General features: G+C 35.6%; 2 protein-coding genes across 2 annotated transcripts in view; one reads left to right on the top strand and one right to left on the bottom strand.

The window, feature by feature from the left end:
* Positions 1 to 19,135, top strand: part of LOC6043343 (tetraspanin-9) — a 34,645-nt gene extending 15,510 nt beyond the window's left edge. Inside the window, exons 2-7 of the mRNA XM_001870906.2 lie at positions 12,473 to 12,539; positions 12,608 to 12,799; positions 12,868 to 13,062; positions 18,087 to 18,241; positions 18,301 to 18,415; positions 18,485 to 19,135. Coding sequence (XP_001870941.1) covers positions 12,477 to 12,539; positions 12,608 to 12,799; positions 12,868 to 13,062; positions 18,087 to 18,241; positions 18,301 to 18,415; positions 18,485 to 18,625 — 861 coding nt within the window. The 5' untranslated portion in view covers positions 12,473 to 12,476 and the 3' untranslated portion in view covers positions 18,626 to 19,135. The remainder of the gene's footprint in view (positions 1 to 12,472; positions 12,540 to 12,607; positions 12,800 to 12,867; positions 13,063 to 18,086; positions 18,242 to 18,300; positions 18,416 to 18,484) is intronic.
* A 12-nt stretch (positions 19,136 to 19,147) lies between these two features.
* Positions 19,148 to 26,568, bottom strand: LOC6043342. Its single transcript, XM_038263332.1, has 4 exons — positions 26,312 to 26,568; positions 19,511 to 19,633; positions 19,303 to 19,434; positions 19,148 to 19,236 (listed from the first exon to the last, which is right to left on the bottom strand). Exons 1-4 carry the CDS (start codon positions 26,486 to 26,488, stop codon positions 19,150 to 19,152), a joined length of 519 nt encoding a protein of 172 aa, XP_038119260.1. The 5' UTR covers positions 26,489 to 26,568; the 3' UTR covers positions 19,148 to 19,149.
* Between the last annotated feature and the right edge of the window lie 1,123 nt (positions 26,569 to 27,691).

Raw genomic sequence — 27,691 nt, 5'->3', positions numbered from 1 at the left:
TTGTACGTGTGGACTTACACTTGAAAGCAAGACGTGTGCTTTCAAATGGATCATCTTTTTTATGTGGACTCTCGTCATCGCTTCATATGCAAATGAGTTGCGCTTGTTTGTTCAAAGAACCATAAAGCAGCTGAAGTTTGGGTGAAGTTGAACTGAGTTTTTACCGTTACGGGTATGACATGAAAGTTACTTAAGTTAGGTAAAGTTATGGTTCTTTGTTTATTTTTCCCGTTTTCAAGTTATTCAGAATTTTCTGATCTCTTCGAGAACATTTTTTTGGATCAAAACCAACATTTTTAATGAACGTGATATTGAGATTGTCTCAAGGAAGAAAAAAATCAATAAAGTGACGCGATGGCAGTTACGACAATCCATCTGTAAAAAACTGTTAGATTGGAAATTTGACTTAACATTAAAAACTTACTTCACAAAAGTATAACATTATTTTTTTTTCAAAAAAAACTCCATGTCTTTAAAAATTATAACTCGGTGGCAAATTTTTTATCTGTGTAGTCAACCCACATATTCGGAACACCCTCAAACTCGAAACTATTTTGCGGTAACTCGTCGATAAAATGCCAAATGCAACTTTTCTTTCGACCCTTTCATTATAATGACCTTTTTGTGGGCATTTTCCTTTTATTTGACCAGTGAAAGTTGACAGAATACTGTATTTTTGACTATTTTATCAAGAGCAGCAAAACACTGTTTCCATACTGCCTGTTCCTGAGGAAAAAAAAGCACCACAACACCTCATTGTATCAGAAATTCCACCAAAAACATGATCATTCTATTTACAAAACTATAGCTAACCTGTTAATTTATTGGCAGCATTTGTTCACAGTAGAACAAAATTAATGGTTATGTAACATCGGGAAGGGGTGCATCTTTTATGTCAGAAAAAATGTGTAATTTTATCTACTTTACTTTTCAGTTGTTATGTCAATTTTTCAGTCTAAATGGAGGAAAAATTACATCTTTTAAGAGGTAACATTCAACCTTCAAAAATTACCAAATTTACACATTTTTTTACTGTGTAGTCAATACTTTGTTGAAAATATGCATTTCTGGAGAGAACTAAGGTTTGTTTACATCTGTAAGAAAAACGTGTTCCAAATTTGTAGACTTCAAGAGTTCAAAAAAATTTCTTCAAAAAAATTAAATAAACGTTTAAAATTTGCATTTGGTACATACTTCGATAGATCACAATAAATGCTTTCACATGAAGTCAGTCGAGAATCATTATGTTTAATAATCGATTTTCTATGATTTTTTGAACATTTGCCGATCTGTAAACTTTTCCGAATATGTGAGGTGACTGTACTTCTCTATACCTCAAAAGATTCGGGGATTTGTCCATTTGAAACAAAAACAACACAAATTCATAAACAAAGTACTACGGATTTTGGGGAAGTCAATACCTACAATATTGTCCAAAATACCAAATTGACTAGAAAATTCCTTTTGAAGATGCAGCTTTAAATTATTTACGAAAAATCTTGAAATTGTTCGCATTTGCGTAATTCATCAATTCCAACTCTCTTAGTTGCATTCGAAAGGTATAATGAAGCACATCAAAATGTGCCATAAACATTGGTTGGTTTGAATTTTTCTCATAGCTTTTGCAAATCATTGTTAAAAACGGATTTAAAAAAAAACCTTAATATCTTTTTGCAACAGCCTTCAACATCCGTACTCTTACAGGTCAAAAGTTAGAAAAATCTATGGACTATAAGCATACAGTTTCAACTTTTTGACCAAGCGCAGTTTTTATCATAGGTTTACGATTTTTCTATAACAAACCTTTACCAACGTTAACTTTTGTCCTGTAAGCCAACAAGACGAAACTTTTTGGTCTCAATTTTAACATATTTGGAATCCTCGGGAAATTTCAAGTTAGTTTGAGGTGTTGGAGTTATAAATCTGAAACAAGACAAGTTCCGATCAGCTTAGAAACAACATGCAAAAATAGCCAGTCACCACCGCAACAATCTCGTTTCGGAATCTGTTAAATTCATTATTTTGGGATTTTTTGTTTTGAAATTAGTACGGCGCAACGGTTTATTATGCAAGACGAAGCTGATTATCCCCGCTCAACGCACGCAGTAAATAGGCAATGAAAATAAAAACAAAGCAGCTGCCAAGAGGCCGGGCCATAAGTGCCGAGAAGGCAAAACAAAAATCAAATCATTTCACTCTCAATCGTTCCACGCTCCCAATGTTACAGGCATGAAACAGTTGGAACGGTTTGTAACGTTTACGCATCGTTTGGCTGTAGCAAATTTAAAACAAATTGGTATTTGTAGTAAGGGACCACCCATAAACCACGTGGACACTTTTTTCAGAATCTGTTACTCCCCCCTCCCTCGTGGAAAAACTTTTTTGCATGGATCGTGGACAATCGTCATACCCTCCAATCCCCCCCCCCCCCAATTTCCACGTGGTTTATGGATGGTCCCTAAAACACTGTACGCATTCATATTAATATTATATAAAAAATAAATAATTGTATGGTTCATACTGTATTAAATGTTTTATGGAATTTAGTTTAAGACGAATTCTCACCAGATTTCGTGACCTCACAAAGATCGCCAAGTTTTGGCTGGCGCGCTTCCGGTCTCAATTATTTCCTCCCCCAACAATTTGGCGTTGGAAGCTGAACCGTATAATGGCTCAGGAGGCCGGATTTTTGCAGCTGCAGCAACAATAATAAATTCTTCTTGGTGTTGGTTCATTTTCGATTTTTTTGGTATTAGACAAAAATATGTAGTGCAAAAGAGCTCCCGCGTTTTCGTGCGGGGTAGAGTAGGGGAGAGTGGGGAGACTTGATCCCCGGGGAGACTTGATCCCAAGCCTGTATCTCGTCAGCATATGGGTAAAACAATTAGCTTTGTTCTAGAAAGTTGTGCGAAATTGACTAAAACTCATTGTAGAAAACAAAGAAAAAAATTAAAAAATGGTTAGATTGAGTTAAACACATTTTTCTATGAAGTGCTGCAAAAAACTTCCAAGAAATCTTTTTTCTTTGGTTTGATAAGTATAGAAAACACTCAAAAATTATTCAAAAAAATATTTTGTATGCATGCATTGTTTGATAAACATATCAACTGCAAAACCCTTACGCATTTGACGTTAAATTTATCGTCATACTATTTTTACAATCAATTGTTTAAAAAAGTGCGTTTAGGGAGACTTGATCCCTGCATTTTTACAGTCACTGGAATCAGCCTCAAGATTAAATAATTGGGCTGGGTTTTCGTACAGTATGTAAAAAAAGTATTTACACCCCTTGGGCACTATGCACATTTTGTGATGAAACATGTAAAAATGTAAAGTTTGACAGGAACCTAGTACTACGTTTTGTTCAGAAACTCATGCCAAACATTTTGCTACAAAAAGCTCATGAAAAGATTATTTCTATAAAAAGTTATATAACAAATACTATTACGAAAATAAAAAAGGGGCAAAAAAAGTTTGTACACCTTTCGAAAAATTAACATAAATAATGTTATTTGTTGACAAATCACCATAAATCCAGTCTCCCAACTCCAAATAGGCATCCTTGACTGATTAAAAAAATAATTTGGATTGAATATTAAGTTTACTAACTACTTAGTATAAAAGTTTATATAACTCTGGAAATTCTAAATAAAACTTATCTAAACTTAATTTAGCAAACTTTTAATTCAACTAAATGTCAATATATTACCATAGAATTGCTAAATAAACATTTTGGAGTGGGTATAACACCGTTTTGGGAGTATTTGTATCGATAGAATAGATTTTTCGTTGGAATTTCGTACCAACCCGGTCGTCGGAAAATCCGCCGGCATCTGAACCGGTCCACAATTCACAAGTCAACCTATGTGGAATCGGAAAGGGCATAAAATTTCCGATCTTTTGATACCCAAACATCTAGGTTTTCTTTAAAACCTACGTTTTTAAATACCTGGGCAAAAAGTAAGTTTGATCCACGAGAACAAAAATTACGAAATTCCATACATTTTTGGCAGGTTGCTCAAACGAAACCATAACAACGTTTTTGCTTAGGTATTTAAAAACGTGGGTTTTATAGAAAACCTGGATGTATGGGTATCAAAAGATCGGAAATTTTATGCCCTTTTTGATGCCACATAGGTCGACTTGTGAATTGTGGACCGGTTCAGATGCCGGCGGATTTTCCGACGACGTAATTCCGGGTTGGTACGAAATTCCAACGAAAAATCTATTCTATCGATACAAATACCCCCAAAACGGTGTTATACCCACTCCAAAATGTTTATTTAGCAATTCTATGGTAATATATTGACACTTAGTTGAATTAAAAGTTTGCAAAATTAAGTTTAGATAAGTTTTATATAGAATTTCCAGAGTTATATAAACTTTTATACTAAGTAGTTAGTAAACTTAATATTCAATCCAAATTAGTTTTTAAATCAGTCAAGGATGCCTATTTGGAGTTGGGAGACTGGATTAATGGTGATTTGTCAACAAATAACATTATTTATGTTAATTTTTCGAAAGGTGTACAAACTTTTTTTGCACCTTTTTTATTTTCGTAATAGTATTTGGGTAATTCTCTACCAACTCACACGAAATCGGGAAAAGTTGCCCCGACCCCTCTTCGATTTGCGTGAAACTTTGTCCTAAGGGGTAACTTTTGTCCCTGATCACGAATCCGAGGTCCGTTTTTTGATATCTCGTGACGGAGGGGCGGTACGACCCCTTCCATTTTTGAACATGCGAAAAAAGAGGTGTTTTTCAATAATTTGCAGCCTGAAACGGTGATGAGATAGAAATTTGGTGTCAAAGGGACTTTTATGTAAAATTAGACGCCCGATTTGATGGCGTACTCAGAATTCCGAAAAACGTATTTTTCATCGAAAAAAACACTAAAAAAGTTTTAAAAATTCTCCCATTTTCCGTTACTCGACTGTAAAAAATTTTGGAACATGTCATTTTATGGGAAATTTAATGTACTTTTCGAATCTACATTGTCCCAGAAGGGTCATTTTTTCATTTAGAACAAAATTTTTCATTTTAAAATTTCGTGTTTTTTCTAACTTTGCAGGGTTATTTTTTAGAGTGTAACAATGTTCTACAAAGTTGTAGAACAGACAATTACAAAAATTTTGATATATAGACATAAGGGGTTTGCTTATAAACATCACAAGTTATCGCGATTTTACGAAAAAAAGTTTTGAAAAAGTTACTTTTTGCGTTTCTCTTTGTTTCGTCGTCCGTGTCTGTCGCGGGTGACCATGAACGGCCATGATCGATGACGACCAACTTTTTAAAACTTTTTGCCTTTCTTACTAAAGAAAGGTATAGGTTTTACTTTAAGCCAGGACGTCATTTCCAGCTTCGTAAATATGTCGATTCAGCATGAATTTTAAACCGAAAAATCGCTAAAAATCACACTGCATCGATTTTTGACGCTCTATCGATTCACCTTGATAGAACTCGTCTATCTCGAACCCTCGAATTTTGAGAAAATAAATTCCATGGAGGTCGAGTGATGTTCGTATGTGGTAAAATTTTGCAAAATTTTGTGTCGCGCCGTTCTCAGCTCCCATAAATCCGATTTCGATTCTCCTAAATGCAGATGAAAGCTAGTGTGCTGAACCTGGGCGAGTTGCCGCGCAAATTTCGAATTATCCATCTGTTTTTGGATGTGTCCAGACTTTTCCAGAAAATACACAGTTTCCAAATGAAAATATGGTCCAATTTTTTCATTTTCTTATCTTTTATTTATCTCAAAAATTGCATTTTTCGAGCTCTACAACCTCCCAAATTTTCATCCAGATTCATAATATGGTTCTGGAGTTAGAGCCGTTTGATTGACCTACCATAAGAAACAAAATCCCTAAAAAGGTAAAAGCCCACCTGGTGATCTTCGCCAACATTTTTCATTTCTGATTTTATTCGAAATTTCTTGCTACATTCATAGTACAGACCATGAGTGAGCATCTGAAACAAATTTGACATCGATCGGCAATCCCGATCAATTTTTAGAACGATTTACTTTTTGCCTTTCTTACTAAAGAAAGGTATAGGTTTTACTTTAAGCCAGGACGTCATTTCCAGCTTCGTAAATATGTCGATTCAGCATGAATTTTAAACCGAAAAATCGCTAAAAAATCACACTGCATTGATTTTCGACGCTTCGACGCTTCGACGCTTCGACGCTTCGACGCTTCGTCGCCAAGTCGACAAGTTGTCAAGTTGAGCTTCGAATACTGGCGCGAGAATGCTGGCGCATATGTTTCGGCTCGACTTATACTCGTTCGTAGTAGCTTGTCTACCGATGTTTCCTTCAACATGTAAGATATCGTAGCTTTTCGGTTTCTTTTGCTCTGTCAGTTTTTGCATTACTGTCCAATGTTAATGCAAAAACTTTTTTTATAGGACATTCATCCGGGTACAATCAATTTGTTTCCGTGTGCTCCTAAAATCGCCTTTAAGTAGGCTTCATTTGTCGTGTCGTTTTATTAAACAGAGTTCATTGGATTCCAATAGGAGCTTTCGAAGCTTCTAAGCTTTATATCGTTTTCAAAGTTTTCAATGCTCGCTACGCCAATGGCTATCTACCTAAGGTATTGCGATTGAGTGTGTAGTGGTGCGGTTGTAAAAATATCTATCTCTGACTCTCTCACTTTCGTAGACGCTGAATGGCAAGCTTCCCACTGTGCGGTTTACTCGGTTTTGCTTTGCGCCTGCTTTGTTCGGTTTTTGGGCTCGTACCAAAACTAGAAAACCAAAACCGCGGTGTGTGTCGTCACTTGCGCATTGGAAGCTAAGAATTTGTACGATTAAAAATATTCGATAGGTGAAAATTGTGTTTTCAATTTCTTTTAGAAAACACATCATTAATAATACCTTGCTTTCATCATAAGATTTTTTGAATCAAGTCGATGTTGTGAATTGAGAGATGTTATATTCTTTAGTAAGAAAGGCTCTATCTTACCCCTGGTGGGATTAAATCGGGTTTTCGTAAAATCGTGATAACTTGTGATGTTTATAAGCAAACCCCTTATGTATATATATCAAAATTTTTGTAATTGTCTGCTCTACAACTTTGTAGAACACTGTTACACTCTAAAAAATAACCCTGCAAAGTTAGAAAAAACACGAAATTTTAAAATGAAAAATTTTGTTCTAAATGAAAAAATGACCCTTCTGGGACAATGTAGATTCGAAAAGTACATTAAATTTCCCATAAAATGACATGTTCCAAAATTTTTTACAGTCGAGTAACGGAAAATGGGAGAATTTTTAACACTTTTTTAGTGTTTTTTTCGATGAAAAATACGTTTTTTCGGAATTCTGAGTACGCCATCAAATCGAGCGTCTAATTTTACATAAAAGTCCCTTTGACACCAAATTTCTATCTCATCACCGTTTCAGGCTGCAAATTATTGAAAAACACCTCTTTTTTCGCATGTGCAAAAATGGAAGGGGTCGTACCGCCCCTCCGTCACGAGATATCAAAAAATGGACCTCAGATTCGTGATCAGGGACAAAAGTTACCCCTTAGGACAAAGTTTCACGCAAATCGAAGAGGGGTCGGGGCAACTGCTGTGTGAGTTGGCGGAGAATTACCCATTTGTTATATAACTTTTTATAGAAATCATCTTTTCATGAGCTTTTTATAGCAAAATGTTTGGCATGAGTTTCTGAACAAAACGTAGTACTAGGTTCCTGTCAAACTTTAAATTTTTTACATGTTTCATCACAAAATGTGCATAGTGCCCAAGGGGTGTAAATACTTTTTTTACATACTGTACATAGTTTCCTTTAGTATAGTTGTACATAACTTACTGCAGTTTGAACCATTTTTCAAAAGTTTTGTAAATAAAAATTACCAGCTTTTGTAAACATGCTCAATTTTAGTCTAAAAAAGAAAATTTAAAGTTTTTAATTTTTTGCAGGTTAAACTTGGTATATTTTGAACACAAACGTACAGGTTCAATGTGAAATTGCTGTAACTTATAGGAAATTAAAAGTTTGGATGAATAAGAAACATTTTGCTTAAGATTTCTTCAAAATGTTGAAAGGGGATCAAATTACCCCCAACATTTTAAAAATGCCGGTTTAAAATATTTTTTTAAATCGCTTGGCATGATTCGAAGAGTTTATCTCATGAAATACCCTTATTAGCCAAACATAGTTGAATGTTTAAGCTTTCAATTCATGCAAAAAGATCATAGTTTTGTGAGAAATTGACAGAGTTATATGCGATACAAAAAAGGGGATCAAGTCTCCCCACTCTCCCCTACATATTTTTAAAGAAACAAAAATCACAAGGAAAATCGCTGACTTATGTTGCGCTGATACAATCAAATAAAAGTGAAACTTAACGGTTCCTAGGCTAGATAATAATGACGAGATGAGGCCATATGTAACGTCGCGACGCCAGAATAATTAAAAGCCAACAGTGATTCAGCTGTTTCTTAGCCGTTACATCATTCAGAAAGTTCAAACTTGTGAAACACTTACCCCCAAGGGGGGGAAAACTCCTCGTTCCATTCATCATCATCATATTGCACCCATCACAGCAGCGGCATCTTTCAATCAAAAGGTGTGAGAACAAACGCATACATTTTTGTTTTCCCTTTTATTTACACTTTTTTTTCTCGTACCCCACTTTTCCCACCCATTCACAGCCCAGTTTCAGCACCCGCTCTGCTGGCTGGTGTGAAAAAAGCAGTACCGCATCATATGAAAATTGAACGCGTAAAAAAATGCCTAAATACTCGCTCAATTCAGCTTAAAAGCATGTTTTATTGCTGCGCTGTAGTTCTTCGTAAAACTGAGAGAAGTAATTTAGACCGGGAGAAAAGATGCCACGAAGCAACATCAAATTTTAATGGCACCCAGCCAGCATAAAACAAAATTGAAACAAAATAAAAGAGACCAAGTGATGCTCGCGCAATGTAGAGGTGCTAGTGGACGACCCCTCTTGGGTCCGTTATTTGAGGAGAAGGGGGAAAAGTGAGCTGTGTAGAGGTACCTATGTAAGAATGGAAAATGTCTTATTTCTTAGGGCGATAACTGGACCAGGTAGAAAGGACAAATTAAACGAATTGAATTGTTCGCAGTTATTGGTGTTGATGATAATTTATCTTTAAATTTTGTTGGCCAATCACAGTTTTTCTCATAATTTAACGATTTTTCTATAACAAACTTCACTGCCCATAATTGAAAATTCGGCTATTATGCCAAATCAAGTATTCCGAGAAAAACGCGTTTTAGTGTTTGTGGCAAAATCTCCGTCAAGGCAATTTCTCATAAGAGTGGCATATTAGCCGTTTGGTTTTTCGCATCGGCAGTCAAGTCTAAGCACTATTTCAGTAAAATTCAAGTTCCAGAAGATGCGTTGGAACATCCTCTACCACCTGGTGCTAATATCTCGTTTTTGCCAAAAGTGGATATTAGCCGTTTTTTCAATGGTGGGCAGTTCAGCATCGCTTACTTTTGCCCTGTAGGCCAACAAGACGGCAATTTTTGGGCTAAATTTTTACATATTCGGAATGTTCGGATTTTTTTTAATTTGAGAATTTGTAAATTTTATTGGAGAAAAAAAAACATTAACTTCTTTACCACGCTTTAAAAAAATATACATTTTTTTGGAAAATAGACAACACTGCCGAATGATTTTTTACCAACTTGTGCGTAGGGGAGCGTTCTTTTATTACGTGACGAAAAGTTCTGTTACGTATCGCAAAATTTTCTCGTTATAGGGGGGTATGGGGGATCGCTTATCTGTTACGATTTGTTACAAAGGGGGGGAGGGAGGGGGGGGGGGTCAAAAATCCCAAATTTTGCGTTGCGTAATAAAAGAACGCTCCCTAGCTCAAAAGATGGCATCTTCTTAATACAAATCTGATATCTTTTTTTCCAAAATGGGGAAACAGCTCTAATAAAACACAGCCAAAGTCGACCCCTACTTAAATGTTTTTTTTTTTTCATAACTTTGGCAAGTTACATAAACAATTAAAATTTCCATATCTGATATTTTTGTGAATCAAAAAAACTGCAGGATTTTGTTAGATTTTTGCTGTTTTGGGTTGTATTACAGGATTTTTCCACAGAGTAACTATGTGATTTAACCCTCTACTGCCCACATTTTTTTTTCGATTTTTTTTTCGTATTGTGGTGTGTGTGGTCATTTTGAGCAACTTTTGTTCTGAGCAATTCTCTGAAATTTCGGTCATTCGATTTTTTCTGTTTTTTTATCCGGCTGAAACTTTTTTGGTGCCTTCGGTATGCCCCATGAAGCCATTTTGCATCATTAGATTGTCCATATAATTTTCCATACAAATTTGGCAGCTGTCCATGCAAAAATGTAAGTAAAAATTCAAAAATCTGTATCTTTTGAAGGAATTTTTGATCGATTTGATGTCTTCGGCAAAGTTGTAGGCAAAGGCAAAGTTGGATTACACTGAAAAAAAATATACACGGTAAAAAAATTATTGGTGATTTTTAATTTCACTTTTTGTCACTAAAACTTGATTTGCAAAAAAAAAACTATTTTTAATTTTTTTATTTTTTTATATGTTTTAGAGGACATCAAATGCCATTTTTTCATAAATTTCCAGAATGGGCTAAAAATCTTTGACCGAGTAATAAATTTTTGAATCAATACATTTTTTTCAAAAATCGAAATATTGGTCGCAAAACAATTTTTTATGCAAATCAAGTTTTAGTGACAAAAAGTGAAATTAAAAATCACCAAAAAAAATTTAATCTTGTAATACTTTTTTTTCAGTGTAGTCCATATCCATACCTACAACTTTCCCGAAGACACCAAATCGATCATAAAATTCATTCAAAAGATACAGATTTTTTAATTTTCACATATCATTTTTGTATGAACAGCTGCCAAATTTGTATAAAAAATTATATGGACAAACTAATGATGCAAAATGGCTTCTTTGGGCATACCGAAGGCACCAAAAAAGTTTCAGCCGAATTAAAAAAATACAAAAATTAATATTAAAGAAAAAAGAACGATTCCGTAGAGAATTGCTCTTCTTCGAAAAACTTTACTTCTCTTGTTTATGTTTTTTTTCGTTTTATTTTTAGATATTTTAATTTGCATTTATCTGGTTTAGTTTATGTTTGATTTTAGTAGTGTTTGGCCTATTCTACCACCTAATACAACTACATTTTGCCTATCTATTTTTTTCACGTTTCAAAGTAACTTTTTCAATTTTTTGCTTGTTTTTTCACATGTTCTGCTATAGAATGGCACCATCATCTTTTAAACTGTAAAAATGCTTAGAGACATAGTCCGGGACACTACAAATATTACTACATATTTCTTTTTACTGAAAATATAGGAAATGTTAGTAGAAAACACAGCCAAAGTTGAGCCCTGAAAATATGACATTTTTAAAAACATTGGTAAAGTCACATTAAACTAGTTAAACTTCCAAACCTGAAATTTTCTAAAAATTTAAGAGTTCCTTTTTTCCAATGCTTTTTGAAGATCAGAAGCTGGTTGAAAAATTGATTTTTGTTATTTTTTCAGATCGAAGCCCGTCTAAAGGAGGGGTTAGGTTGTAGAGGGTTAATAATTTAAATTCAATTTCAGGAGAAAATTAAAGTGGCGACTACCATCATTGCCAAGAGTTTTTGCTCGACGATTCATAAAGTTACTCCCCACATGTGTTGATTTTTTTTGGTAACGGATTTTCCCTCGTTGTACAGTTGACTACAAAATTATATAAATTTAGATCAAGAGTTTCTTCAGTACCTTCTAGAAGAATTCAACATAATATTATGGTGATAAGTTTTGGTGCAGAAACTCATAAAATTAAACTAAAAACAATGCAGTTTAGAGTGATGATATTTTTTCTTTGAAAATTATTGATCGGCTTCAGAAAATGTATTTAATGATTATTTTTTACCCCCTCGTGGTCAATTTCCACACAAAAAACTTGTTTTTGATAATTTTGATTTCACTTAATTTAATTTAAAAAGGCGACGTTTGTCAAAACGTGAAAAAAATCTATGGGGTGCCACAAAAACTTTTTGGTTCACAATTTCAATGAAATTTGATTCGATTTTGAATGGAAATTCCCATTTTTCATGAAGATTTTTTTTTAGCGAGGGTAGAATTCGGCTATAAACATATAATCTCACTTCGTCTTTGTCAAACGACCACGAAACGGATGTTATCATTACGGGGCATTATTTGCCCGACGCAAACCACACACTGGAAACACTCCAGCGCCACACTAATGCTGGGTTGACTTCTCCAGACGTGGATTTATTTTGGCATCAAACTTGTGAACAAGCGAATTTGAATTTGGGGGTGATAACATCCTTCAGCAGCCTTTAATCTTTCGGTCAAGTACAGGGTGGCGAAATCATTTTCGAGAGAATTGGTTATTTTATCAGACTGCATTTTGTAGTTTGTATGACTGATTTCAAGTAAACATTTTTGTCTTTGTCCTCTTTCCAGAACCATGGGAAATTCCGGCTACACGTGCATACGGCGGATGTTTTGCTCGTTTAACGTACTGATATGGGTAAATATCGCTCGTTAGTTCGCTGAACTTGACCCATTTTCATCGCTCTACCTCTGCTCCTCCCACAGATTTGCGGCGGTGGCTTTCTGGCGATCGGCGTGTGGCTGCGATTCGCGGCCCCGGGCTATGCCACGTTGCTTCCGGACCATGCCGGGCTCAGTGCGGACTACGTGTTCATGGCCATTGGTGCCATTAGTTTTGTCATCGCTTTCTTCGGCTGTTGCGGTTCCTGGTTCGAGTCCAGGTGTTTCCTCATCATAGTACGTCGTATCATCAACTGAATTAAATTTTCGACACGCGTTCTAAAATGACCTGCTTGTTTTTTTAGTACTTCATGCTGGTGGTGATGCTGTTCCTCAGTGAATTCCTGCTGGGTTCACTCGCGTTCGTATTCCGCGGTGGAATCGGCCGGATGTTGGTGCACGAGCTAAAGTACGGCATCGAGAAGCACTACAACGTGACCGACCGGGGAGGCATCCTGGCACCGTCGGTCGCGTCCATCTGGGACAAGCTGCAGGTAGAGGTAGGTTTACGTGGGTAATTGAACGTACGGTTCTTGGAATTTCCATTGATAACAATTGCAAACAATTCTTGGTAATGGAGCTCACGTGCAGCAGGTTGACAAACATCGGGTACAACGATTTTCCCACGAACCTAATTAGTTTATGGGATGTAATTTCTATGTGGTTTATAAAACAACTCATGGTTCTATACAAAAATATAAATCCTGTAAGCCAATCCGGTAAATATATGTTTCCAAATTAAATTGTTTTAAAAATCGTCAAAAAAAAATTTCGATTTTGAAAATATTTTTGTCGATTTTTCTTTACATCCGTAAGAAAAAAGAATGTTGATGATTTTGGAAACATTTAAATATTTACAAATTCGATAACATATAGATTACAGAATTCCATTCCCCAGAATGACCCATACTCCAGGATAAACCACTCCTCAGGATGATTTTTTTTCAGAGATCAACGCTGTCGTGCGTCGCTTTTTGACGTTCCGAGAATAACGCGTTTTAATGTTTGACCTTTAATGAACAAAAACGAGATGTCAACAATAACAAACACGTTTGGTTGACCACTGAAGTTTAGTTGAATTTGGTTGCTGAAGTCCCGAGTTATAATTACAACTGTTTACGGTAGTCGAGCTCGTACGTGTGTCAAACGCGTTCTGACATGAAATCCCTTTGGCCAGTTGTCGCACTTATAGCAAATTCAAGGATGTGTCAAGAAAACATGACAAGATTGAAAATTCTTTCATATGAAATGTGACAGTAATGCACAGAGCTTTTTAAATTTTTATTGAATATTTCAAGATTGACATTGAATTCATGGGATCTTTGAAGGTCTAAACAAAATGGCGTTCTTAACTCAATTTGGCCCAAAATGCACGTGCGACAAGTTAGCACGACTGCGTCGAAATATTAATTATTAATGTGTTTACTGGAAGATTGTTGCTTATTAAGGTGGCTTTAACCAGAATGTGGTAAAAACTTGGTTCAAATTTAATATAGTTTTGACTTCACTTCAGCACGTGAATGTGCCTTTGTCGTAACTCAAACTCCACAGTGGTATTTGTGTAAAGTACACCTAGGAGATCATGCCATGTACACCCTACAAAAATGAATGATTTTGTTACTTCCTAGGTTACATCTCTTAAATTTGGGTTACAGCAGGTTGCAGAATACTCAGTTAGGGTAGAGTAGTCATCAATGAGACACGGGGAACAATGATAAAATGGCTCTCACAAATCGTAGTTTCAGCCAATCAGGTTCATATTTGGGGGAAAGGTGTGTCTACTGGTTACACGTCTGCCATTATACTAGCTTTGGTTATGGACGCTCCCTTGAAAAGTTATTCATAAATGTTTGATTCTGGGGTGTAAAAGTAAATTATGGACAAAAATTACTTTTTCGCTCGTAGGCTGCCATTAACACCAAAACTAATATTTATTTAAATTTCTTTCGACGTTCCATAGGGATTGAGTTGGGCTACAATGTCCTTTCATTAGGTTTGGCCAAAATTTAGAATATACCCAGAATCCAGGACTGTCTCATTGTTCCCCACTCATTTCAGCTCATGGGTAACAATGAGACACTTTGATTTTTCTTCATTAAACTTTTCAAAATCTATGGAAATCTTTCGAAACATGAATTAAAGGTGACTTTTGGCATATTTAGAGAGTTTTAACTTCATTTAACCAAAAATACAAAGTTATTTGGTATAAATATACGGATTTTACAAAATTTAAATGCTTTTTAGTATAACTTTTGTTAATTAAAGTTTCATGTTGGCCAAATCGCTCTAAAATGTTCAAGGCAAGTCACCTGCAATGGAACAATACAAAAACATGATGTTTTACTAGAAAAATCTTGATTTTTGTTGTGTCTCATTGTTCCCCAGCTGTCTCATTGTTCCTGCCAAGTGCCAAGTCTACAATGAGACAGTTGAATAACTCTGGCTGTAGATGTCGGATCGATCTCATATTTTGGTCAATGTTAGAACACATTAAAAGAAAGAAAAGGCAACGAAAAGCTCATTCAAACATGCTGATGAAAAAATGAGAAAAATATTTGAAAATTTAAAACCAAAAGTGTCTCATTGATGACTAACCTACCCTACTGAATAGTGGTTCACAAAACGGCCTCAATTTCAAACTGTCAAAGTGGAACCAATTTACTGTTCGCCAAAAGTAGAGAGTATTGTTATCGATAATTAAAAATTGTTTTATTTTTGCAAGATTGAAAAATGTGTGGCTTTAGAAGACATGGAGTTGAAGTCAAGAAATCTAAAGAAATTTAAAAGCTAGATAGTCATTTTTTAAATTATGAATGGAAGATTTTTATGGAGTCGATGCGGTTGTATCCATCCAGAAGCTGTCTAAAATTATTGTTTGATTCCGTTTGAAAAGCTACTGGTTTAGTGAAAAATTTTCTCTGTTTGTTGGATCAGCTTCGCGAGAATTAGCATTTTTTTTTGCTGGCACAGAAAGGGCTGCAGGATTTCAAAATCAGCCAGGGAATTTATCTGCGACATCGCAGAATGACACTCTCGCCGCAGTTCTTCGTCATCCATAAAAAAGAAAAACCTCTTCTAATTGCTCACACACACACACACACAATTTCTTAGGAAAAAATGTCTAAAACTAGACAAAATAAAACACATACTACTGATTTTAAAACAGCTCATTTACCAGTAAGAAAAAAGTCATGCTTGTGCTTGAACAGCCTCCTATTTTGTAGATGTAAACAAAGTGGGATCATTCGAAAATCACGTTACGCATTCTCTCTATTCATCACCCAGGTTTTAAGATATTTTTAGATTTCAGAAAGCCTTCCATTCGGATTTGCTGGTGCTTTGTTGTTTAGTTGTTGAAACATTTTTTTTAAATAAATAAACAAATATAAATTCATAAAGTAACGCCAGTAAGCTTAGAGCACATCCAAATCCAAAGGCTAGCCATGCTGGAACCATGTCCCAAAAAGAAAGTATCTCGTCAGTAATAAAATTATAAGCAGTTATGTTATGAAATAAAAATTTCGATTCCCAAACATTCCAGATACCACTCTCAACAAACGTGTTGTGAGTATGGCGGAATGCGTCCATCAGTGGACTTCTTGGTGACAATACATATGCTGTAACATAGGATCCAAGGGTTTCGTCCATTACACTGTATCTTTGAATACGTTTTTTAGGGTCGTAGTACATTGAAATAATTACTTTTGAGATTTCTTTATCAAAAATGTAGGCGTGCTCCATGTCTATTCCAAACATTGTAACATTACTGGCTGTTACTATTCCTTCTAGTATGTTGTCTCTTATGTTATCTGGGCACATAAGAGTATTTGTTTTGATCTTGATGCCAGACTTTACAAGGCTCTGTAACGAATTGATCTTTGGTCTCACTGGTCTGTACACTAGCATTGAAAGGAGCTTGGCCTCGTAAGCGCAAGACATGATGAACATCAACAGAATCAATGTGATTAATATCGTCCTTTCCCTGAGGTTAACCTGGTGCAGACTCCGTCTTTCAAATCCACAAATGGAGAGTAGAATAGGATCATTTTGAAAATATGTAGGTCTAAGAAAAGCCAAAACTTCCACTGCTGTGAAGATTACTACCAACAATATCCAAACCTCAAAGTTGAAAGGTAACAATAACAATTCGACCACATTTCGTTGCAATCTGGGCACCACAATTACTTTAACGGCTGGTACATTCGATAAGAGACAGTAAAAATTACTCGCGTCTAATGTTAACATTGAGTAGGTAGAACAATCAATGTCCACATTGTTACTTTCAAACTGATAAAAATAGCATTCGTCCTGCAACTCATAATGGCTTGCTGAACACGAATGATTGGATTGTTGCAATGTTGTGTTTAAATAAATTGCAGTTTCCTGAATCCATCGTAACTCAGTCCTCAAAGGATCCAGTTCATCTCTACTGGAATATCTGATTGGTTTCCCATCCATTTTCCGTCTGATGTAATTGTAGAACAAACTTTCTACGTTCGATGCAAGCAGCTGATTGTTGTTTTGTGGTCCACAGTTTAGAAATGTAACTTTGTAGAACGACAGCAACTCCAAGATACGTTTTATGTAAGCGTAATTTCTAGTCTCTAATTTAGTTACCACTACAACTTTAGTGTTTGGATTGAAAGCCCTTAGAGTCTGCAAAATGCTGTTGTCAGTATATGGCACATCTTTGGCATTAATCAACAGTATCAACGGTTCGCTTGGTATTTCTCCATACTTCAGCATAATTTTTCTGTCGATGACATATTTTGGGATGAGCTTCAGTGTTGAAGAGCGCAGTATATCACCGAATATACCCTCGAAGCGTTTTTTAAGAGCCAACTCGTACAATACAAGCTCCGGAACGCCAGGTTCCCGCGCAGCCAACTTTTCGATTGTGGAGATGATCAAGTTGCTGTGATTTGAACATCCGACCAAATCAGCGATGTAGATTGTGATCGTGATCGTCGTTATTGTCCACCTTGGTGAGGTCATTTTGCCAGTCTGACTGAAGAATCACTTTGGTTTTAACCGTTAACCGTTTACATGGCTTGGGTAAACAATCTCTGCACGTGAGGGATAAAAAATATATTTTAGCACACTTATTTATTCTTATGTTTGTTTTGATACGCGCCGGGGTAATATTTATAAAAAAAATTGTGTAAACCTGCACGAGCCTCCCATCACCAATGAATATTTTAGTAATAATAATATACACATTATACACACGTGCGCGGAGGTCAATAATGGAAGTCCCCTTAGTCGTTCTAGGGAAACTACCACACCAAGGTGGACAACGTAATGATTCGTTCTTTAACCGGGTCTTGGTCACCAGGTCACTTGAAAAGTACGAATTGCTGAGCAGAGAGGTTGGCTTTGTAGTACAAAGTTTGTACCAATAATCTAAATGCAACCCGTTGTATCTAAACTACTGCTCGAAACAAGTCTAAACAAACATTAACTTTAACATTTTATTTCCCTAGTATTGTTGCCAATTTTCGTTTAAGAATTTACCTCATTTTAGTTGCAATGCTGCGGAGTGAGCTCGTACGAGGACTGGTACGACATTAGTGCTTGGCCTGGCGAACGTTGGGTTCCCCGATCATGCTGCCGCCCACGGTACGGTTCAGTATACACGGAAGGTTCCGGCGATGATCTGGCGGGTGGCGATTGCCGCAAGTAAGTCTATAATCCCAAATTTTTCGTGGAGGACAATTTGACCGACCGTTACTTTCCAGATCCGGTGATCCTTCGCTGCTGTGGGACAAAAGTTGCGGCCAAATTCTCCAAATGTGGTTCATCCAGCGACTACACGTCGTTGGTATCGTCGGTCTAGTCATAGCATTTCTACAGGTTTGTAGCGAATCAGCTACCCGGAACAAGTTCATATCATGCTATAATGCAACTTTAAACTCCTTTCAGCTATTTGGTCTGATATCCTCGATGCTGATATTCTGCACCGTCAAGCACAAACGAAAATCATCGAAAACGTACAAGTCTTACTCGCCTTCGGTGGATACGACCCTGAACCGAAACAGCACGGGGACGTATCTGGACGATTGATATTAGCTGCATATCCGGGTTTCGGGTTCTACGATGAAAAACAAGACGCACCCACGAATATTGAATTTGTTGTAGGAATACTCAAGAATCTTCCACGCTGACTACAAGAAAAGTAGTGAAAATTTACTGTAAATGGTGATGAAATCGAATCCTTAGATTAAGGAGAAGCTGTGCCAAAAACTAATTCACAATAATTGATAATTTTAAAATCCGTACTCGTTAGAAAATTGATGAAATACAAAATACGAAATAAGTTTAAGGTGAGATCAACAAAAAACGAACAACATAAGCACCAAATTAAGCAATAGTGATGTGGAATCGAAGATCGTGCTTTCAAGTTTTAGTGCGTAAGCAACAAATTTTAAGTTATTTATGAAAACAAGAGCGTCTGCGCTACCCTTCCCAAATCAAAGCTGGAATGTTCCATTCCAACGTAGCAACATTCCAAAGTAGCAGTTGTATTTACACCAGTGAAAATAAAACATCGATATAAAGTACTAAATAAATAAATAATGTTGTTTTTTTTATTCAAGTCCAACTAGCTTCGCACCAATGTCGTTGAGCGCTTTCGTGAACGTTTTGTTCGTCTTTTTAACAATCTTCTTTGGTACCTAAAACGGGAAACAAACCGTTTCGTCACACATGAACTGCCCCAGAATCAATCAAACCCCACTCACATCTAACGCTGCGTTCAACTGTTTGGCCAGAAAGTCGACCCCACTGACGATGCCCAGCCGGAACGCCTCGTAGTCTTCGATGGGATTTTTCTCGTAATCCTCTGGGGTGGCCTTGTCCACGATTGCACCGGGCTGCAAGATAAAAAGTAGATAGTTTCAGTGTTAATTACCCACTTTCGTCATCTTTCTCTCTTTTGATACCACTTACGTTTAACGCCTTGACGATCTTCTGCTGAATGTTCTCGAAAAGTGTCAGAACTTTCGAGTCAAAGTCTTCCTTCTCCTGCTTGGCGTCCTTGTCTTCTGAATCGTTGTTGATTAAACCGTACACCTGGAAGTCATTGAGTAAGCATAATGATTTATTCAATTTTGGCACTAAAGGGTTAACCATAAATATCATTAGTAGTGGAATGGTAGAATTAACTTCACGCTTGAGACAAGGGCAATGTTTTGTTTTATTTGTACAAGAAAAAGAGCTGGAATGGTAACTTCAACTCGCTGATACTCGGGACGATTCTTTTTTAAAGTGATTTGTAAGGATGTCTAGATGATTGTAGAACTTAGCAGAACTCGATTTGATTTAAGTTGTAAGTAAGTTGAACATGCGTTGAGCGTTCCAGTGTTAAAAGATTAACAAACACTATAAAGTGGATCGTCAGTAGGGGTGACTATGGGTCTACACCTCTCGCTATTTTTAAGAATCAAAAACAATTTAAATTTCATAAAAAAATATAGGAAAATGTTCTTAAATAGCTCACCAACACTTTCTCAAAATTTTGCTAAGTTTGATAACACATACTAGTCGGCGTGCCTCCCGATCATCGATGAAGTAGGCAGGACTTAATCGAGCAAAACGACTTGCTTGTCTCAACAAATTCGGCTCATTCTATCGAAAACTTTTTAAACATAAATAACCTATAAATCATCAAAAAAACATGCAAGTCGACTGCACGACCCGCTGCTTGCGTTCGTCTGATGATGCCGGAGAAATAAAACAAAATGTAAGCCCGGAATCACGATTAAATTTAAAATTAAACCTGCTAAGCAACCGCGTGGCTGTGCTGCACGAGTTCAACTTTATTCACTCGAAAAAAGACCACGTGGCTCACTGCTCGCAATCCATTGAAATTTACAAGTTATTTTTTCAAACAATAACTTCAACGAGCTAAACCGTAAGCGTGCCTCTCAATCAACGATGATAAAGATAGGACTGATTTCCTCACTGCTAACGAGATAAAAGGAAGTCGAAAACAGGATCGTTCCTGCCAAGCAACTGCGTGGCCCCGCTGCGCGCAATCGACTCTTGAATCATAAAGTATTCGTTAACGTGGTTTGTGCCTTTCTCACATTTGATCAAATATAGTTCGTATGATTAATCTATCCGGAAACAATTTTTAACAAGCAAGGAATGATATTGTACTGATCACTACCCTCTACCCTCAACCCTCTACACAGCTTTTCTTTTGTGTCGATCTGATTCGGCCATTCCGACGTTGTCGTGCTATTTTGTCGCACGTCACTTTTTGACGTTTCGAAAAAAATGCGTCTTAATGTTTTTTAACTTGAATAAACAAAAACGAGAGCACGCAATGTAAACAAAAAAAAAACGTTTTGTTCGGTTGGTCATTATGTGCATTGTCCCGAAGTTCGGTTGAACTTTGTTGCCGAAGTCCTGAGCTATAATTACAAATATTTACTGTAGTCGGGCATGTACGTATGTCAAACGTGTTCTGACCTGTAATCCCTTTGGCAAGTTGTCGCACCTACACCACTTTCCACAGTGTGTCATGATAGCACGACAAGATTGATACTTCTTTCATAAGGGGAGTGACAACAATGCACGGAGTTTTTTTCTGGTCTATCGAATAACGTCATGATTCGAAATCCGGACACTTAGTAGCATATCATTTTTGTTATAGCTGGCAAAAAATCATGTAATAAGTTGGAAATGTAGGAACACCATCAGGATGTAGTATAAACAGTCAGTTTCAAGAAAATGCATGCAAAATATATATTTTCTTACAACTTTTCATCAGAATTTTAAAATTAAAATGATTTGTTGTGCTTCGAATCCCGGACACTGATAAAAGCTGATTCGAAATCCGGACACTTTTCCTTCGAATTCCGGACACAATTTTACTTATGAATCGCACAAATTTGGACTGAAATGTTAGTGCATGGCGTTCTTTAGGTCTCAAATAAGCTGTTAACATCAAAATAATCGATAGTTTAGGTCGATGCAAATATTTTAAAAAGTTTTTGTCCCTCAGCCTTGACCGAGGTCAAGGGGGGGGGGCAAAAAAATAAAAAATATATAAAAATATATAAAAATTTTAATAACGAGCCATAAATAAAATATAAAAATTTTAATAACGAGCCATAGTCTTCACATTTAAATGAAAAAAGTGTTTTAAAATGCATTTTACACTAGTTCAGTTGTTTTGCAATCATTAGTTTTCAAAAAATCTAAGATCTGACAAAAACAAAAATTGTATCAAAAAAAAAAGATTTTGCATCGAAAATTTTCAAAAAATCTCAAGATTTTTTGATAAACCCAAACATGCCATAAATGATTTTAAACGCAGGAGAATGTATTTTAATTTGATTTCAGTTGGTTGCACTTGAAATTTCATTTTGAAGTTAATTGTAAAAATATTTTTTTGCCCCCTGATTTTCCGGGACAATTTTGAAGGGGGGTGACAAAAACTTTTAAAAATATTTGTACCAGCCTTATATAAAAATTTGCCAGAATTTATGGAAATCGAAACCATAAATTTCTACTTGCCTTCCCCGTGCTTCGAACGCCTATGAAATATTTCGAGTGAAATGTTTCGCATTTTTGGTAAACTTATAATTTTATTGTATTTAATTGTTTTGGCATTAACTACAGCGTTCAAACAAACTTTAAATGAAAGTTCAAATAACACCGTTTTGACATTCATAATGCGAACTTATATCCAAATAATTGATAAAACAAGATGAAGTGTCCGGGATTCGAAGCGTCCGGGAATTCGAATCATGACGTTATCTCAGGATTGCACAAAATGGCGTTCTTGACTTAATTTTGTCCAAAATGCTCATCATTTTTTTTTTTTTTTACATTCGAAATGTATGAAAAAATCCCGATCATTTGATACCCATATTGTAAAAATAAAAATTTTGAGTAATTTTTTTTTCGAAAATACGTAGTTTTGTGAAAATTTTGAGTGTTTTCAAAAAAATTATTTTACATTCGAAATGTATGAAAAAATTCCAATCATTTGATACCCATATTGCAATAACAATAATTTTGAGTATGTTTTCGAGAAACATTGCATTTTCAAAATACAGGAAAAATACGTTGTTAAAATTTTCATGAAATTATAATTTTAATGGATAGCTGACATAATCTCGATTCCAAAACACTATAATTTTTTGATTTTTGCATAATTTTTCATACGATAAAAACCAATGTCTCCCATATAGCCAAAAACCCATAAGCTCTGTGCCAAGGGGTTTCCAGCATCAAGGATTACTGGCCAGTCTAAATGGAATTACAAGGATTACTGGCAACATGTCACGTATTACTATGATTTCCCAGAATTACTTGGGATTTACAGAAACCACGCAGAATTGCTCAAATTTATAAAAATAACTTGGAATTACTGTCTAGTTTCCCGCATATTGAGTCTTTGGAATTGGATCGAATGACAGCTGTCAAATGCACAAAACCACGTGCTTGGCAATACTGCGTCCAACCCGAGAATTCCCGGCACAAAATTCCCGGAATTTTTATATGTTTTAAGGGAATTCCCGGAATAAAACAAAAAATCTTTATTTGGCCTAGAAATAACATTAGTATTACAATTTATAAGTTTAAAATTTTCTAAAATTTTACGTAAAATGGTACCATTTTATTTGCTGTCATTTTTATAGACATCTTGAATTAATTTTTAAACTGTTTTAGTCATGTCATATAATAATAAATAAAAAAAATATGTATAAGATACTTATTTGATTTGAATTAGAAATTTGGTGCATATAAAATTCAAAGCACAACAAAAATTTGTATAAGCTATCTAAAAAATGTTACCCTTGTTTAGATTGATATTATCAGTATTGAGCTAATTCTATACATTTGAAGCTTGAAAAACAAAGCAAATATAAAGAAAACATAGATTTTATGACTTTTTCAAAAACTTCCCAGGAATATATAAATATTTTTCCCGTTTTCCCGGAAACTCAAAACCTGGGAAAATTTGACGTCCTGCTTGGAAATTATCGAACAATTGGGTAAACATCAACATCAGTTTGACAACAGATTTTGGCGTTTGAGTGCATTTAAAATTAAAAGCACATCAAAGAACAAACAAAAAATCACTACAGCTATCTAAAAGTGCTATCCTTGTTTAAATTGATATTAATAGTACTGAGCTAATAGTATGATTTAAAGCATAAAAAACATAATAAATATAAAGAAAAGATTTTATGACTTTTTCAAAAAATTCCCGGGAATATTTTTTTTCCGTTTTCCGGGAAACTTAAAACCCGGGAAAATTGGACACCCTACTTGGAAATCATCGAAAAATGAGGTAAATATCAACATCAGTTTAACAACTGATTTTGACGTTTGAGTAACTATGGAATTACACGAATTACTACGGAATTACTAGGTAATTCCAGAATTAAAGGAATTACTGCAGAATTGAGAAGTAATTCTGGAATTACTGAATTACTTACTCACAATCCGAATAATCATGTACTAGCTATAACTATGGTTTCTTACATGAAAATTAATAGGCATTAAATAGAATCATAAAAGTTTTATCGAAATTATCTTTTTAACAGTAATTTTCTATTATTTTATTATTTTCCGAAGTATGTTTTCACAGAAAAAATCATGGAATTACCAGGATTACTGGGATTATTAGGAATTACCAGGATTACTCTGGAATTACTCAGTAAATGCGGAATTAAAGAATTACTTGCTCAAATTCCAAGTAGGGTAGAGTAGTCATCAATGAGACACGGGGAACAATGATAAAATGGCTCTCACAAGTCGTAGTTTCAACCAATCAGGCTCATATTTGGGGGAAAGGTGTGTCTACTGGATACACGTCTGCCATTATAGTGGCTCTGGTTATGGACGCTCCCTTGAACAGTTATTCATAAATGTTTGATTCTGGGGTGTAAAAGTAAATTATGGACAAAAATTACTTTTTCGCTCGTAGGCTGCCATTAACACCAAAACTAATATTTCTTCAAATTTTTTTCGACGTCCCATAGGGATTGAGTTGGGCTACAATGTCCTTTCATTAGGTTTGGCCAAAACTTAGAATATACCCAGTATCCAGGACTGTCTCATTGTTCCCCACTCATTTCAGCTCATGGGTAACAATGAGACACTTTGATTTTTCTTCATTAAACTTTTCAATATCTATGGAAATCTTTCAAAACATGAATTAAAAGTGATTTTTGGCATATTTATAGAGTTTCAACTTCATTTAACCAAAAATACAAAGTTATTTGGTATAAATATACGAATTTTACAAAATTTAAATACTTTTTAGTATAACTTTTGTTAATTAAAGTTTCATGATGGCAAAATTGCTCTAAAATGTTCAAGGCAAGTTACCTGCAATGGAACAATACAAAAACATGATGTTTTACTAGAAAAATCTTGATTTTCGTATTGTGTCTCATTGTTCCCCAGCTGTCTCATTGTTCCTGCCAAGTGCGTCTACAATGAGACAGTTGAATAACTCTGGCTGTAGATGTCGGATCGATCTCATATTTTGGTCAATGTTAGAACACATTAAAAGAAAGAAAATGCAACAAAAAGCTCATTAAAACATGCTGATGAAAAAATGAGAAAAATCTTTGAAAGTTGAAAACCAAAAGTGTCTCATTGATGACTACCCTACCCTAATCCCGGATTAGTGACCAGTCTGAAACGATGCTGGAAACCCCTAGCTCTGTGCTTCAGTCAAGCACTGGACCGTGTTTAACCGAGGCAGCAGAACGAATCAAAACCGAGGCATGTCTGTAAATGATGTTGGGTCTAGGAGGTCAAATTAAAAAGATTATGTTTTGAGTGTTTCTATAGGAAAGAAAAAAATTTGACCGACATTCTCTTGCATGACAATATCTCAAAAACAACTTCATGTTACGGCCTCCAAATTGTGAAATATTAACAAAACATTATTACAAAATTTAAAAAAATGCAAACCTCATAACCTCAGACCCTACTCTTTTTCATCAACAGCTCAAAAGAAATCAAACAAAGCAATAATTGAAAAAAAAATGAATTTGCGAAATTTTAATTTTGTATAAAAGGTAATTTTAAAAGAGTTAAATTTTAAGAGTGAAACTTTTTCTTTCTGATTTATTCTAATCAATATTAGGCGAATATGTAAATGAAGACTTAATAAATTGTTTGACTAGGTTTATACTGCCATTCCATGTCAAACAGTCAAAAGTGCTCAAAATTAGCTCACATTTAACATGAAAGGCCAAAAAATTCAGACTCGCTTTTTCGTTTGCTTGGCGATTAGGCTGATGCTATCCGAAATACGGTGGTCTAAAAAATAACGTTTTTCGACGCTTTTCGCAAAATCACATTTTGGTTGCCCTTGATGTTTTTTTAATGCTAAATGAAATGTGATAAATACCTTCTATCAAGTAATCATGTACTAAGCATACTGTAAATACGCTTGATGCATGAAAAGTTTGCCTAGTATGGCAAACATTATTTTTCAATTGTGGGCTTTTATTCTTATGCTTATAGCAAACATTATTTTTTATATTTACATTATTTAAAAACTTTCTTTTAACTATTATCTCAATCCGATTGTCCAAAACGTTTTCTATTGTCGACGCACACATTGCAACATCGAATCTCATAACCGAGTAGCTAGCCAGTTCACGCTGTTTGATCTCTATTTTGATACACCTCAAAACCTTAATTGCATTCGTTGCACTTGCCACACTTCTTTGGCCCACACGCCGATCAGTGCACCGGCCCCCTTACCATCGAATCACCAATCTTGGTCGCTCGGGTCAACTCTTCATTGTCCTGCCTCCGTTCGATCTGATCCGAGGTCGCCGATGTCTTCTCCTGGGGTCGACCGTCCACAACTAGAACACTACAACACACCAGAACGAGTGCCGCCAGCAAGGCCAAACTTTGCACACTTTGGAGGAACATCGTTTTGGGTGGACGACTTAGACCGACTTAGTAGACGACACTTGCGGTCAAATGCTGGCCGCGAACTGACCGCGATCGACTCACCTCAACCAGCGAGAAGGACTCGAGGCGTTAGAGAGACAAGTGGTGAACAAAAAAAATGCCCGAATTTAGTAGATTTCGATGGTGGTGGAATTATCTAATGAGTAGTAGTGGCAGCAAAAGAAACAGCTTCTGATTCATCCATTCAACAGCGACGAAAAACACTTCAAAGTCATAGGAGATAAACATTGTTGGCATCGTTTTTCGTGAAGTTGACGTTGTGGTCGTGCTTGCTTGACGTTATCGCATTTTTTTTTTAAATCATGTGTAAAAGAAACCTTCACAGTACAACAGCAGTTGGCGGAAACTTTTCGTCAAACGCAGTTAATGAAGCAAAATGTATTTTTAACTTTTCTAATGCGACACGGGAAGGTCCGCCATATTCATTCCACGACTCGAGTTTTAAAAAGCAGTTTGAATATAAAATGCTGTAACGTGAAAGTATTCTTATTGTGTATTGTTGAATACGAGCAAAGTGTCGAGTTCAGATATCATGTTAAGTTGATCAGGAGTTTGTAATTGCGAAAATACGAAGCCCCAACTCAAGTTTTCCAAAGCATGTTTAAAAAAAAACGCCTATAGGGTAGAGTAGTCATTAATGAGACACGGGGAACAATGATAAAATGGATCTCACAAGACGTAGTTTCAACCAATCAGGCTCATATTTGGGGGAAAGGTGTGTCTACTAGATACACGTCTGCCATAATAGTGACTTTGGTTATGGACGCTCCCTTGCAAAGTTATTCATACATGTTTGATTCTGGGGTGTAAAAGTAAATTTTGACTAAAAATCATATTTTTGCTCATAGGCTACCATTAACACAAAAACTAATATTTCTCCAAATTTCAGGGCATAAGTGGGTCTTCAATTTCCTTTTATTAGGTTTGACCAAAATTTAGAATATACCCAGAATCCAGGGCTGTCTCAGTGTTCCCCACTCTTTTCGGCCCATGGGTAACAATGAGTCACTTTGATTTTTCTTCATTAAACTTTTCAAAATCTATTAAAATCTTTTAAAATATGCATTGGAAGTGGCATAATTATTGAGTTTGAACTTCATTTTACCAAAAATATAAAAGTTATTTGGTAAAATATATGGAGTTTACGAAATTTAAATACTT

This window comes from Culex quinquefasciatus, chromosome 3 (assembly GCF_015732765.1).
Source record: "Culex quinquefasciatus strain JHB chromosome 3, VPISU_Cqui_1.0_pri_paternal, whole genome shotgun sequence".
Lineage (NCBI taxonomy): Eukaryota > Metazoa > Arthropoda > Insecta > Diptera > Culicidae > Culex > Culex quinquefasciatus.
The sequence above is the reverse complement of the archived record's forward strand: the minus strand, read 5'-3'. Positions and strand labels throughout refer to the sequence as shown.

What these genes read in the sequence shown, in the direction of transcription:
- LOC6043342 (XM_038263332.1), bottom strand. Translation starts at nt 26,488, where the DNA reads ATGTTCCTCCAAAGTGTGCAAAGTTTGGCCTTGCTGGCGGCACTCGTT. An exon ending in AGATCGTCAAGGCGTTAAAC is followed by an intron (nt 19,435 to 19,510) that starts GTAAGTGGTATC and finishes TTTATCTTGCAG; the next exon opens with CCCGGTGCAATCGTGGACAA. An exon ending in AGTTGAACGCAGCGTTAGAT is followed by an intron (nt 19,237 to 19,302) that starts GTGAGTGGGGTT and finishes TTCCCGTTTTAG; the next exon opens with GTACCAAAGAAGATTGTTAA.